Source organism: Larimichthys crocea, chromosome XVII (assembly GCF_000972845.2).
Source record: "Larimichthys crocea isolate SSNF chromosome XVII, L_crocea_2.0, whole genome shotgun sequence".
NCBI classification, from domain to species: Eukaryota; Metazoa; Chordata; class Actinopteri; family Sciaenidae; genus Larimichthys; species Larimichthys crocea.
This window is the reverse complement of record NC_040027.1, coordinates 10,362,652-10,377,760: the sequence shown is the minus strand read 5'-3', so window position 1 is coordinate 10,377,760 and position 15,109 is coordinate 10,362,652. Positions and strand designations below refer to the sequence as shown.

The window sequence follows — 15,109 nt, the reverse complement described above, 5'->3', positions numbered from 1 at the left end:
CAGCTTCCAAAATGGAAACAGCCACGAGATGCCAAACAATAATGAATATTTTTATCACGTTTTCTTTCTTCTTCTTTTTTTAAACAATACTTGATTCAAACTGCGCGTTTAGATCACATATGTGTGTGGGTGTGTGGAAAAACTCATTTGTTTCGCACACGTATAAAACAAAGCTTTTCTCTGATCCCTGAGCAAACGTGAATGAACGATGGCTGGAGAGAGCCGGAGCGATGGGAGGAGGTTGTACATTAACATGTTCAGAGAGCAGCTGAGGTGAAAAAGAGAGAGAAACAAAGAGAGAGCGAGAGAGAGAGAGAGAGAGAGACTAATAAATAGTGTGTTGGGAGCTGAGAGTTGCAGACAGCAGATTTTGTGTGTAACCACCTCGCCTAACCCCGAGAGCTCGGCCAAGGCCTGAATTAGATCGCATATATCACATCCACTGTGTGTTTGTGCGCCGTGAAGTCTCCTCGGTATCGCTCTGCCTCATATCTGACATCCATGTCACCAAAACAGCCCCTAAAATGGGGGTTGGTATCTAACCTGTGTGTGAGTGATGAACATCCAGGCTGCTTTCGGGGCTGCTCTGTGTTTGTAGAGATGCTGCATGAGTACAGTGTTATCATAACTCATGGAAATGATCGCCAAAGTGCGTTTGGAGAAAAATATATGAAAAAAAAAATATTTTATTTAGCAGAAACATTTTTCTGCCTTCCTGTTACCCTTGTTAATTATATTGTGGTTGGACTCAACTGCACTAATACATCACTGGATGCATAATATTTTACATTTTTAGCCTTTTTTTGTTTCGTTAACAAATACAGAGAGATGTTTGTACATCAAGTTTAAATGTGAACATCCAGACAGCATCTTAGCTTGGCATATTTTTGTAGTTAATAGTAGTTTTTATGTAGTTCAGTGGATCATCACAGCTTTGGTATCATTTTAAAAATGATGATACCAGCACCTGTTTGTGTATCCAAGTGATACAACAAGAGCGCTTCATACGATACTTGATGTCTAAGAAGTGTTCCTTGGAAACACGGTGCAGCTGTTCCTGAATGTTTTCTCCGATGCTTGAGGAGGTGATTTCTCAGTTCCTGTCGTTTTATGCATTTATCTTCATCAGACGCCTCATGTAGTATCATCCTTTTTAAAATGTTCCGGTGGCATCTCGGCACGCCATACTGCCAACTCTGTCAAATAAACTGCTCCCAGCTTCACCACCACGGACTGTACGTAGCTGCAGCAGTGAGCCAATCGCACGTCACGTTAAATCGAAGAACACTTGCTGTGATTGCAAGTGAAACCATAGAAATAGTCATTTTTTCCTTATCTGGGTACAAAAAAGATCAAATGCAAGTATCATTATTTTATTGGTGCTGGGTTATTTCAGCTGACACCTTTTTTTTAAAGGCGATGAGTACCGGTACCCAGCCTCAGCTTTACTAAGACACAATCAAACAAGTCCCTAGTTTGCAAAAAGGTACTGATAAAATATATTTGCTGTGGCCTCTCAAGTGAAGTTTCGCAAGAAGCACGTACACAATGTGTACCATTATCCTCCCACATGAAGACCTGAGTCAGTACAGACTCATACTTTTACCAGAGATAAGAATGAACATGCGCATGCAGTTGAGCAATACATTGAGTAACCATAAAGAGCGATTTGGTGTCAGCCTGCAAAACAATAAAGAACGAGGGACCTTAAACCAAACGAGTGGTTTGCCTGTTTTGCAATGCCCCGTGCACCCCGTCCTGTGCAGCTGTATCTAGAGACGTTCGCATTGTTTCTGGTGAGAATGATGTTTTATTCTCTGGAGCGATGGGCAAAAAAAAAAATTGGACCCAGAGTTCTTTCTCCAAAAAAAAAAAAAAGAGTGCAAGAAGCTGTGTAACAATCATCATCTACCTAAACACAGAGGCCGGGTGTCAGAGCCCAGACAGACCCCTCAGCGCTGCAGAGATTACACAACAATTAAGATAAGACGGGATGACTTTTTCCTCTCCCTCTCCGTCTCTCCCCTCCCTTCTCACTCCTTCTCTCCTTCTTTGTAGTATGATTGTAAAGAATGTTGTTTAAAGAAGGGAAATTATGTTCGTCTTTGATGTCTCCTGAAATATGAAACACCCAGAGGCTGATAGAAATGCGAAACACTCAACACACACACACACACACACACACACACACACACAGAGGCTGCACAAAGCGCTACTTCACCAAGACTACATTATACAAATGTGCAAACAGACTAAACACACATTTCACTTTTCACTGGAATGACTTAACTGCACAGTTTCAGTTTGACCTCAGTGGAAGTGAACAGTCACCTGAGCCCCCTCCCCTCCCTGCACACACACACACACACACACACTCTTTTTCCCTCCCCTCATCTCTATCTCTCTCCCTCCCTCCCTCCCTCCCTCCATCTCTCACTCTCTCAGTCTGCAGCTTTCTGCTGACTCCAGGAATTATGATCTGTTTCCCGTCCGCAGGAATAATAGAATACAGGGAGGAGGGGGGGGTCGGCAGCAGCTTAGTGGAACAGTAGTGAGGAGTCCAGCTCCACTGTGGTTACACTGTGTGTGCGTGCATCTGCGAATGCGTTTATATCCAGATGTGCGAATGTGCGATATTTTCCTCTTCATTTCTATAAACTTCACACATTAAGAGATTATCCTTGGACGTGGACACACACAGACGCGGAGAAACACAAACGTGACCGTGATTAGTGGCCATAAATCGCCAGTCTCCTCCCGCTACCCTGACAGTAAACGCCTCAAATGTACAACCAAAGGCAAAGCCGGGGGGCTGCGGATCTCTCTCCAAAGCGCTGCCAGAGCCTTTTGGGCACTTAACACTATCGGCAGTTAGATCCAGCCGCTCGAGTGTGTTTGGAGTGTGTGTGGAGTGTGTCCTCAGCCGCGTAAATATTTATCACACGGTTCCCTCAGGAATTTTAATGAGCACTGATGGAGAGCAATCAACACGGCAGTGCCCAGAGGAGAGCGGGGATGGAAAAGAGAGGGCGAAGGGGATGAAGAGAAGTGACAGTTTGTGATGCGATGTTCTGGCTTTTCAAACATCGCGAGCGGCTTTTACTGTTTTCCTGTGGAGATTCACACTTTCCTGCTTTTCTGCTAATTGTTTCCTGTTGTTTTTTTTATGTGTGTGTGTGTGTGTGTGGTTTCCTGCTTTGGTCCGCCTGTAAATCGAGATGTTTACTCTTAAGATTTGAGGCTGCCATACATGTCAGTCCCTGTGTGTGTGCGTGTAGTGTGTGGTAGTGTGTAGTGTACGTACTCATCAGGGTGACAGGGCCACCCTTTAGAGGTCACTTAACACATTGTGTGCAGGCCAAGCTGCATGGGGAGTCAGGGAAGGAAACCTGAGCTATAACTCACACACAGACACACAGAAACACACATTCAGAAACACACACTGCACCTGACCTTTGACCTCCAGCTGGGAGCGGCTAATAACCGTCTTGGATTCCTGAAGACACGGCATCTCACGATTCATTTGAATGTACGTGGGAGATGCTTTTATGAGCTTGAAGGGGAAAAAAAAATAAACATGTGTTGACCAAGTGTGTTACGCAGGCACACAAACTGTTTCAACCCCAAAATTAATATCAAACCGACAAGTTCTTGGCCAAAGACTGAAGCGTTCGGTTTCTGGCTTTCACTCAGTGTAAACGTCATAGAGAGTCAATGACGAGCTGCAGGTTTCAAAACCTTCAAGCAACTGAAGGAGAAATATGAAGGAAAAACTGGATTTTAAAGTGTTATTATGTAAATAAATACCACACATTGTAACATCGTGCATATAAGATAAGAAATCTCCCTGATATATATGTGCATCAGTGCACATATATATTACCAAAGTAATCCAACAATATAAATACATTGAAATCAATGTCACAGCGAACTATAATCTATTACTCTCTGTTTTCTGTCTCTTAGTAAAGCGTGCTGCCAAAGCATAGAGACAAAATAAAGACCACAGTGTAAACTGTTGATATAAAAAAAGACGATTTGAAGTCAAATTAAACGTAATCAAAATGCTTATTGTGTCTGTTTATCGTCTAGCGTACGTTAGAGCCGAGAAATGTCCATTCACAACCTTAAATCACTCGTCTCGTGTGTCTGTGAGTAGGTTTTAGATGCAGGCCTACAAAAGCAGGACGATGCGTCTCAGATTGTTTCATTTTAAGAGGTTTGATCTCTCAAATCTTCAAAGAAAATAGAGGAAATAAAGTTTGGTAGAAGAATAATTTAGCTTATTCTGTCTGCTTCGTTTCTGTCTTTATCACGTGACGACCCCGGAGATATATCTATATCACACCCCCCCCCAAAAAAACTGTTTGGCATGAGTATTGGCAAAATATATAGTACCAGCCTTGCAGTGTGCTGTGAGTGAAATAACTGGTATTTGTCAGAGGTATGCACTTTACCACATAAGTCTCTTTTTTCATCCCGTCCTCCTTCCAGCTCAAACTGGAGGCCTTTTGTGCTTTGAAGGAAGTGATAAGTCGAGGCGATGCTGGCGGAGGTGCGTTAGAAATTGACCAGTGACAGATTTGTGACTCTGAACAACCAGGAATGATGAAGCTTTTCTTCTTCTTCGGCGAGTGTCTCCTCACCTGCACACACTCACACCAGCTCACACTCCGGCCTCCATGTTCTTACAGACAGGACAGCAGCGTCAGAGCTCCAGAGGAAGCTTTTTTCTTTTTTCCCTCTTCGTCTTCCTTGTGTCCCAATCTCTGTCGTAATAGAAATTCATCCAGGGTAAAAAAAGCCCAGGATCAGGGTTGAGTTCTTCCATCAAAAACCCCAGAAAGGTCAGAAGTCAGAACATCTGGGTCTGGTCGGAACATCTGGGTCTGCCGGGGACACGGAGACCGTGAGCTTCAGACTCTCACAACATTCTCGGCCGCTTTATCTGATCTCCTTTGAAGTCTCTGTATTTGCAGCCTCATGTCCACTACTGTACAAATACCAGAGACGCTACTGGACTTCCAAAACCACATCATAGTCTCCCAGCATGCAACCCTCAGAGAGAGAGAGAGGGAGAAGAGAGTTGTTTTCTTGAGAACGTTTGATCTGTGGGAGGGTTTCCAGTAGGAAGAAAAATAAATACAATTTCGAGACGTTTAGTATTTTACCTATACATACATACAAGTGTTTTAGGTGCTTGTGTGTGTGTGTGTGTGTGTTCACACGCTGCTACATGTTGGTGTGCGTGCCCTTATGTGTTTGGGGGTCAGCCCCGGTGTGCCGTGTGATTTATTGAAAGGCTTTGCAGTGATACCAGAATTCCTTTGCGTTAAATGCCTGCTCTGAGTGCCTTTTATTGCCTGTGTGCTTTATGGACCATGATCACACTCTATTTGTCTCTCACTTTTACATTTCTAAGGATTATTTTTTATGGCTTCTCGTCTTTATTAGAGTGGAGAGTGTCAGGAAAAAAAAAAAAAAGGCAAGAAAAGGGGGAAAGATCCGGAATGTTAGTCCATGTTTTTTTGGCGAGCTGATGTTGAAGTAAAGATGTTTTATTGGAGCTGAGGAGAATTAGCACTCATCACGTCAAAGTGTGAGATTTTATCTGGTACGTTATGGCAATAACAGACCAATAACGATCCTATAGAGAGTTGAGGTCATGGCCTTCTTTTAGCCAGATTTAGATCGAACAATAGAATCAACAGGTACTCCAAACTAAATGGAAAAGATAGCCGAGAAAGTTACTCATTTGCATTCTGAGGGTAGCACCACAGATTGCCAAGATGACTTTATTCATCAGTGCTCTTCCAAATCATTACAGAGACGATTTACGGTATTATTTTAAGGTTTGGTTATGTTTAGGCGCTAAATCTATTTGGTCACAGTTGGGGGAAATATTGTGGTTGGGTTATGAAAACTAAACTACTTGGAGAAGTTCAAGGAAAGATCGTGGTCATGGTTTGAAAGATACAAAGACTGTTTGCTGGTGGCGGGATGCAAATGGAGGTTGTCGTCTTTCAGAAGTTTTGCACCGCTAAAACAAAGTCATGCTGTTTCTGCCTTTGCTTCCGAACGACAACAGTCATATTTCACGTGGAAAAGAGAGGGTAGTGTAAACAGATCATTTTTAAACCGTTTCAACCGTAGGTCAGGAGGTCAAAACTCAAATTTACTGTTGCACCAACACGTTTGGTTGTTTTTTCCGTCTCCATGCAAATCGCAGAAACCCTCGCTCTGCTTCTACATTCTCAAAACTCTTGATTTATCTTGGCCAAAAAGGCGAGGTGTTCACATTTTGCAATCCTCCACAGAGGTAGATATTAATTTATCTTAAAATATGAACATGCGGTAGAACGCCAAGAGGATGTTTCAGCTTCCCAAGAACAGACTTACGGATGTTAGCGGGACAGCCAAGAGAGGAAGCGTGATTCTTGTTTTTTGTCCCAGTTGAAAAATAGCCATAAAAGTCTCCAACCAATTAGCGAGTGATTTAAAAAAAAAAAAAAAAAAGTGTGTGTTCATTGGAAGAATGAGTCAGAGGAGCAAAGACAATGGTGGGGGAGTTTATGTTGCCGTGCAGCATGTCGGGAGGTGAATTCATCTTTGTTTTGCAACAATTCTTGATTAGATACGGTGCAGTTTGTAGTTTTGAAAATGGTAGAGACGCGATTTCACGGCTCCAACCGCCGAGGCTAATGGATACTTCTGTACTGAGTGCTGTTCACCACATAAAACTGACCAAAAGCTTTGATTTTTCAGAAACAAAGGAATGTTTACGTGTGGTGAGAAACAAGTCTGAGATGAGTAAACTACAAATCGCCCTACTGCATGATGTTGGCGTTGGGCGTCTCGTGGATGGTAATGGTAAAAAGTAACGCCTGAGATCTCGCTGTAATCCCACCGCCTGCTCTGATCATCAGACACTTTGTAACAAATAAAACTCCAAGGTTTTTTTACCATTTGCATGTGTGTTCTCACGCCTGAATTCCTAACACGCCGATCCTCAGAGCCCGTGATCCTGCGCTCACAGGCCTGTAACATGGTGCTGAGTGGGCGCAGTTCAAATTGTCATTTAATCTCTAAAACGTGTCTAAATGTTCCGAGAGTGATGGACACATTTTGTCACGGCTAATTTTCAGCTTTCTTCTACCAGTTTTTGTTATTATCACTGCTGCATATTTTCAGACATGGGCAGAGCGCTGCTTTAAACAGGATGTACCAAAAACGTTGGGTTTGGTTCCAAATCGGATCCATATGAAGATTATATTGTGCCCCCATCTGTTAGTAGTTCATGTTGAATTATTTGCTACATGCTCTGTTTGGGGTGAGTTCACTTGGCCGCAGAACACTCTTGTTAGCAGTTTGGAAGCAGCTTTTATTCCACCGAGCTGCACTCTGCAGACGGATCTGCGAGGGTGAGATCGTCTGTCACCTGCAGAAATCCTGGTTGAGAAAGACCAGGCGCTGGATTAACTTCCTGGATGCTGAACCGTGTGGTTGTCTGCTAAGACGGCAGACTTAGCAGACAAGAGTCTGATTTCAGCAGATGTTCTCCTGCCAAGCTCAGATGGAGATTTCAGAAGCCAGGCATGACGACGGCGAAGATGATGATGATGATGCGAGGCACAACCCCGCTTACCTCCTGTTAGCGATGAACGTCACTGGTGGCGATATTATACTTATATAATAGTTTCTGTGCAAAATTCAAAGATTTTTTTTTGTGACAATGTTTTAAAGAATATGTCTTTTTCTACAAAATCCCTCTTTGATTTATCGGTGCGCGGCGCCTCGGTGCCTCTCTGTTTGTCTTCATCAAAAGGTTAGATTACAAGAACTTTGCACAAATCAAATTTAATCTAAAATAATATCAGATCAAGAATAAAAAACAAAACTGAGACTTCTGGTGTCAGCTTGAACGCCAACTTTCAATATTTAACAGTTTGCTTGACACTGCAAAAGTGATGGGGTTCAGGGCTGAGCCTGATTTCCTGCGCTGAGGTCAGTGACGGATTTTTACCGGTGATGGAGTCGGAAAAACATGCAATGGTTTAGTTTTAAAAGCAGAGAAACTTTGCTACATTCATAATTCGCAATAATGACGATTTTCTGCCCGTTTTGGCAAAGTGGATCCTCGTGGTACAAATGTTGTCATCCGCCCGTGTTGGTGTGGATAAATCTGTGCAGACACCCAATGTAGTATAAAAAAAGATTGGCGTCTTCCTTCGAGGTACTGTTTCATCTACCTTCAGTGAAATGAAAATGGCTCCAGCGTGGGTAATAAATAAATACTGAGCACAGCGATCACAGACTGCAGACAATATATGAGACCAATTCAGTCTGGCCATGTAATCTAGTACAGGGTGATGACACACGGTCAGAATAATGAGTTCTCCATCTCCGAACACAAGATGTATCAAGACAACGCTGTTTGTGTTGGTCGCATATGCAAACTGGCTGGTTAGAGTTGGGCAGCGGAGCGAGCCGCAGCCAACCGGAGCTCAGCTGGAAACAGGAAACACATTCTTCAATTTGTCAGGCCGCTCTGGCTTCAGCTGAAGTGAACGAAAGATGGATGACACCTACTTCCAGCAGGTAGTTAGAGGTCACGGCAAATATTAAGAGCACTCGGCTGTTGTTGCCATAGCAAGACAGGTCAGGTTAAGGTCTCACCTGAGCCCTCGGTTCGCCGTCGTCCTTTTTGCATTACATCAGCGAGACGCTACGCCACAGCCCGGAGTTCATTTCTCCTTATTTGAGTTACATGCTCAGATAAAACAAAAGGCCACTTTTTTCCCACTCCTCTGCAGCATTCCCTGCCTTTTGTTTTCCTTCCCTTTTTTTGGCATCGGCCTCTGAGAGGCTGATATCAGATAAGACCCGCCCTTCTGGTATTTAGCAACCAATCAGCGAGGGACACAGACAGCGTGGGTCACACAAATCTTACACCAGGTTTAGTTTCAACCAAAAATGTATTATCTGCAACACGTGACTCGAGACCAGCGTTTCGTGACGAGACCGGTTGATGTTTCTTTTATGCCAGCTACAAAATGTTCTCCATTACAAACCTTAATCAATATAATTATGAAGCAAGTGGATTATTTAATATAATTGTGGAGTAAGTCACCCTATAATAATTACATTCAGCCCCATGATAAATTATGTCTCATTGCTGTAGGTAATTAGTCTGAAACTGTTTCCAGTTATGGCTTCAGAGCCAAAAATGGACGTGAGTAATGTACAGAGCTGCTCACATGAGAAAGAGCTGTTTGTCCTGCTGTTGCAGACGGAGGAGAAAATGGGCTGTAGCTTTCATCTGCCGGGCTGCATGTACACCACGTGAAAGTTAAAAATAAAAACGACCGCTCACCTGGAATTGAACCGCGTTCTCGAACTGAGCGGTAGTCACAAACCGAATCAGCCCGTGCTTGTCCTCTCGGTGTGTGTTCAGTGTTCTTGCCTTTTGTGCGTAATCAGGAGAGTGTGATTAAGCCCCGTCGAGCCTCTCCGAGATGTGGGTCCCTGCTCTCCAAAAAGGCTGAACTATGCCCGTGCTGCAGAGACGTTCCTCTGTAATAAGATCACCCACAAAAGACTTTTTTTTTTCTAAGGTTCACACTGCTTTCTTTTTACAGTGCGGTTGCATGTGTAGTTCTGATCTTGGACTGTTTTTTCATGGTTTGATCGAAGCGTCCTGATCCAGTTAATTAAATTTTAATACATCAGAATTCCAGTACTCCCTTTGTGATGAACACAAAAACTTTTCAGGAATAAAATTTAATCTAAAATAATATCTCATCCAAAATAAAAATAAACAAAAAAAACAGAAGTAAGCATCTGTCGACTTGAATGCCAACTTTCGAAATTTGGTTGGCACTAAAAAAACTATTGAGTTCCAGAGCTGAGTCCGATTTACCATATCGAGGTCTGTTAATGATGGATGTTTACCAGCGGTGGAGTCACAAAATCGTGGACTAGTCTGCAGTTTTGAAAGCAGCCGTCACGTTTCGTGCGGTGAAACTTTGCTACATTAATCTGAAGTAATGATGACGACTTTCTGTGTCTGTTTTTGGCACAGGTCCACACAAGTGATGATTCCTCTCATCTGCTTGTGTCTTTGTGTTTCAACGTAACAATGCACAGAGTCAGGTCCATAAATGGTTTTCCCAGTTTGGTGTGAAAGAACTTAACTGGTCTGCACAGAATCTTCACCTTAATCCAATCCAACACATTTGGGCTGATCTGGGGTTTTTTTTATTTATACTTTGGCATCAGATTTCGCCTGTTGATGGTATCACTAAAACACCGGGCAGATGTATTGGCTGTGACCAGGCCGTGTCAAGTTTAAATTATATCCCCCACAGTAACTGTGTTTACATTATGTCATTATATTACACTTAGTGATATAAGCGAACACGAGACAATTCCACACTGTTGCCGTGTTTACATTTTTTAATTCACCATAATGGAGATTGACGATCGCAGCGTGCAGAACATTTGCGGTTCTTCGCTAGATGTGTGTTACTGAAAAAGTCAAAGATAACTGTGCTTTTTTTCTTTTTTTTAAACTTGCTTCTTGTTTGTCATTGCGCCCAATAATCTCTACAAGCATCAGAAAGTTGTAGGAGAAAACACGAGCAGTCCGGGCTGACCACAGTTCTTCCAGTCTACATTGTACTTGCCAACGTTGAGACCTCAAAAATGGAGAGGATTTTGAAGGCAAGGTGGGGGATCTGTGGAAGAGTTCAGTTTAATTTATGCAATACCAAATGTCATACATAGCAGGTCTAGGTCGTACTCTGTATAATCGGTGGTTGGAGACCCAACACTTCCCACCATGAGCAAGCACCTGGTGACAGTGGCAAGGAAAAAAACTTCCTTTAAGAAGCAGAAACCAGCTTGTGATGGACAACAATATAAAAATGACAAAATAATATGTACTATGAAGCATAAGCAGTTCTCTTCTGCGTCATGGGCATGCCACAAAATGACTTTTGGTGCAATTGTCGTCTGTCATCAGGAAACTTTTATAGCTGTCTTAGAGTTTATTTGCGTTGTACAGTGCCAGAAACTGCTGTGAACAAAAACAGCAGATGGAAAGTGTGAAAATCAGCCAAAAATCAGGAGCAAGAATGGTGACCCTGGGAGACGACCTGGGAATATCGGGAGCGTTGGCAGCAATGCTCTCCGTGTATCTCTGCAGTGTATAGTTCAATTTTTCAGGGTGGGTACTTCAGCTGGATTTTAGCGACAGCAGCTACATGCCTAGGCTCCGTATCTTCACACCAGACTATAAATGAACTTTAACGCTCTTGTGGTTGAAGCTCCTGCATCCGAGTTCCAAAACATTATGGAAAAACTTTCCCAGAAGACTGTGGGCTAATATAGCAGCAATCAATGCCCATGTTTGTTTTGGAATGAGATGCCCAGCAGTCACACGTGAGTGAAATGTTCGGGTGTCCACATACTTTTGGCCATATTGTGCATATAATGCCGTGGAAAAAAAAAAACAACAAAGCATGAAAGGGGAAAGCACCAAAAGCCATGACTGTTAAATCAAGAAAAACAGACGTCTCTGTTCACTTTTCAACTCCCAAGAATTTCAGTCATTTATCTGGAATTAGCTGCAGGATTAAGAAACGTATAGTTCTGGTTAATTGGGAGAAGAAAGAAAAAAAAAAGGAGATTCTTCAGTGTCAGGTTTCACCACAAAATTTTATTAGGCCTCTCGAGGCCAGCATGTGTGTTTCTGATGCAAACTTAGAGTCGATGACTAGAAATCAGAGCGAGAACAGAGAGCTTCACAAAGACGACGTGCAGGGAAAAGGCTTTTTTTTTTTTTTTTTTCTGTCTCTTTGGTGGTCTCGGGCAGGGTCTCGCTGGATCTTGAACCCGGTGCAAAACACAACAGGGGGGGAAATGAGTGAGGGGTTGAGGGGGGGTCCTGGGTTTTGGGGGGGGAGGAGGGGTTACACCACCAGAGTCCCACAATTCATCATCCTCTGGCACCGACGCGGGCTGTCTGGACAGACCGGTGGTGGGGAGCAGAAAGCGGGGATTGATGGCCGGCGAGACTCTGTGACCTCCCCCTTTCCCCGAGAGAGGAGATAGAGAGTGTGTGTGTGTGTGTGTGTGTGTGTGTGTGTGTGTGTGAGTGTGAGTAATCATCACCCTCCATCCCTTGCATCCTGTTGAAGGAGTTTGGACATTGAGTTAAATCCAATATGTCTCTATACGAGGACGACACATCAGATCAGACATGACAGATTATTTATTCCTCTCTCTGACAGGACTACCTACAGGGTGACAGCACCAAAGCATACGAGCAGCTGGGCTGGAAGCCAAAGGTGACATTTGAGGTGCGTATCACACGTCCGGTCGGGTTCAAATCAATTAATGATATTGGTAAGAATGCATCACCACACAAGTACAGACATGGAACGATGTGACGGAGGAAGAAATACCAAAACAAAATATTTTTGAAGGATCTGTGGCTGCGATAGAAAAGCAGAAGTGTCTGTATTTACATATGTAGGAGCAGGGCGGGGTCACACTGTAAAGCCTGACGTGAACCTGCTTTATGTTACGTGGGATGGAATATGAAATAGTCTCCTTTATCGGAAACATTTATAAGCAGAACTTCATGGTGGAGTTTAGTGAAAAATAATAAAAACACAAGAGAATATGTTTCCAGTTTATCTCGAGATATGGAAAAGGAATGCAAAGCCACGTGTAAAGAATAAAACGGATGTAAAGCAAGCAAATAAACATGTTATATTTAACCTGTGAGTATTAATATGGACAGCAGAGTTTAGTCAAACAATGACATGATATGATCATTTACTAATCTTTTGGGTTAATACGCTTTAGTTTTGATACCAAAATAATAATTTCATGACAAATGTAAACAGTTTTCTATAAAAAACTATTTTCGTTTAATAAAAAAACATCCAAAATTCTCAGACGGAAACTTTCCATGAATAAAATTCAGTGTAAAATTGAGGAATTATGACTTAAATGATGAATGGCCTTTGAGTTTTTTGGATATTTTGTGCATTTTGGTCATTGCATAAAAATCTCTGAAGCTTCAGTATCCAGCCTTAATTATAATAAACTCATGTATTCATCAGATAAAGCTCACACTGTGTTTCAAAAAGGAGCAGGCGTCTTCACTAACAGCAGGCCAAACTAAAAAAAGCACGACGTGAATGCATAAAGACAAAACATTTGAGTCACACTCTGTGTCTCTGCTGAGATTTATTCTCTGAAGATGAGTCTTAACATTCCTGAAGTGAAACGCTGACTTGTGTCCCTCTGCAGGAGCTGGTGAAGGAGATGCTGGAATCCGACATCGAGCTCATGAAGAAAAACCCAAACGCTTGAGGCCAAACACTCCTTTTGTTCTGCCACGGGGACCAGCAGTGGAAGGAACACGTCGTATTTTTTTTACCTTTCTGACTTTTCCCAAATGAAGTACTTGCGTCCTTTTCTTCTTCTTCTTCTTTTTGTTTCAGTGGTTAAACTGTTTTTTGCCTTTTTGTGTCTCGTGTCTATTCTGAGCGCCACGCCACTTTGATTTGTTCTGTTATCACATAGCAGAGATGCCTTTTATATTACAACACCGATCATGTCATAATTTATAGAGATGGCAAGTTTTATGGGTTTATTTATATTTGTGTTTGTTTCTTTTCAGCGTTGATTTTTTAGATTTTGTTTTTTTTGTTTTTCTTTCAGAATGGCAGACTATATGAATATATAAGAAGGATTAAGATTCTATCTTTTACTGGAAAATATGAATCAACGGGTTTATTAATGACAATTAATGAACAAATTAAAAAAGAAATTTGGTACAATAAAAAAAAAAAAGATCTTTTTACACGTTGTCCTCGTGTTTTTGTTTTCTGATGATGACTGTGATGAAGATGGAGTGTGTTCATGGAAATATTAGGATCAGGCTGTTGAAGGTTGTGTGTGTTTTTGTGTGTTTTTGTTGTTGTTGTTTGTGTGTGTTTTCCCTTTTCAGGCCTGCCAGTGAGAGCGTGAGATATTCAAGCAGCAAATCCTCCTTTAGGTTTAAATGCAGGTATGTGTGTGTGTGTGTGTGTGTGTGTGTGTGTGTGTGTGTGTGTGTGTGTGTGTGTGTGTGTGTGTGTGTGTTGCTCAGGTTGTGCAGAGGTCGGCTGGCTCCGCTCCTGTCGTTCCTCTCGCTCCTCTGGCTTTCCAGGGTTTTTTATTTGCGAGCACACTGCGCTCTTTTTATTCGGCAGGAAGTGCGTTTTTCCCCGGGCCCGGAGCCCCAGAGTCCCGCTCTCTCTCTCAAACGCCTCTTGTCTGTCCAGACTGGCTCCAGATTTTCAAAGCCTGCCTGGATCCGGACCTGCTCTGGTCCTGATGATAGTGGTTCCACATCCTGCAGGATGACATGGACTCTAACTCATCTTTAAACATTTTCCTCGCTTGTTGTTGCAGAAATAAACCCGAGGCTCTGATTAAGATGCGTGCTAAAAAACACGTTATTGAATCTGCCTCACATCCTCCTGGATTATTAAAGGAATATAATACACATGTAGGCTTTGTAATAAATGTCGTTCATTATATTTAATAACGTCTCCTGAGCCTATTATCGGTCAGATTCTGCACAGTTCTCCTCTAGCTGGCTGTGTTTGTATTGGTGGAAGAAGCATTAGGTCCTTAACCGAAGTGAAAAGAGCAACAACATGATAAAAATATTCCAAACTCCAAGTCAAAGTCCTGAATTTCAAGTGAATATTGAAATATCAGCCCAGAGCGTTTATTATACATTTTAATATCTGATTATTATGACTGCTTCATTAAAGTTTAAGCTCATTTCTTCTATATTTAGTTGAGTTGTTCATAATCCGAATCAATGCGTCATATTTATCTGATGTGATATGAAATCTGCAAAATAGCGAAATAATGGAGTCAGAAACGCAGCATTTGCAGCTGAGATGAAAAACTTCATATTCTAGTTAATACTTGAGTAAATGTACTTAGTTACTCTCCGTCACTGGCTTCATTTCGGGGTCGAGCGGTTTTGACAAACAGCCTGCAGGAGTCATTGAGCGGTCTGAGGAGGGTGGAGGAT

The 15,109-nt window shown here is 42.4% G+C and overlaps 1 protein-coding gene across 1 annotated transcript in view; it reads left to right on the top strand.

Annotated features, from left to right (window-relative positions):
• Positions 1-13,872, top strand: part of gmds (GDP-mannose 4,6-dehydratase) — a 164,297-nt gene extending 150,425 nt beyond the window's left edge. The window contains exons 10-11 of the mRNA XM_027290046.1: positions 12,294-12,362; positions 13,324-13,872. Of these exons, the coding sequence (XP_027145847.1) occupies positions 12,294-12,362; positions 13,324-13,386 (132 nt within the window). The 3' untranslated portion in view covers positions 13,387-13,872. The remainder of the gene's footprint in view (positions 1-12,293; positions 12,363-13,323) is intronic.
• The last annotated feature ends 1,237 nt before the right edge of the window (positions 13,873-15,109 follow it).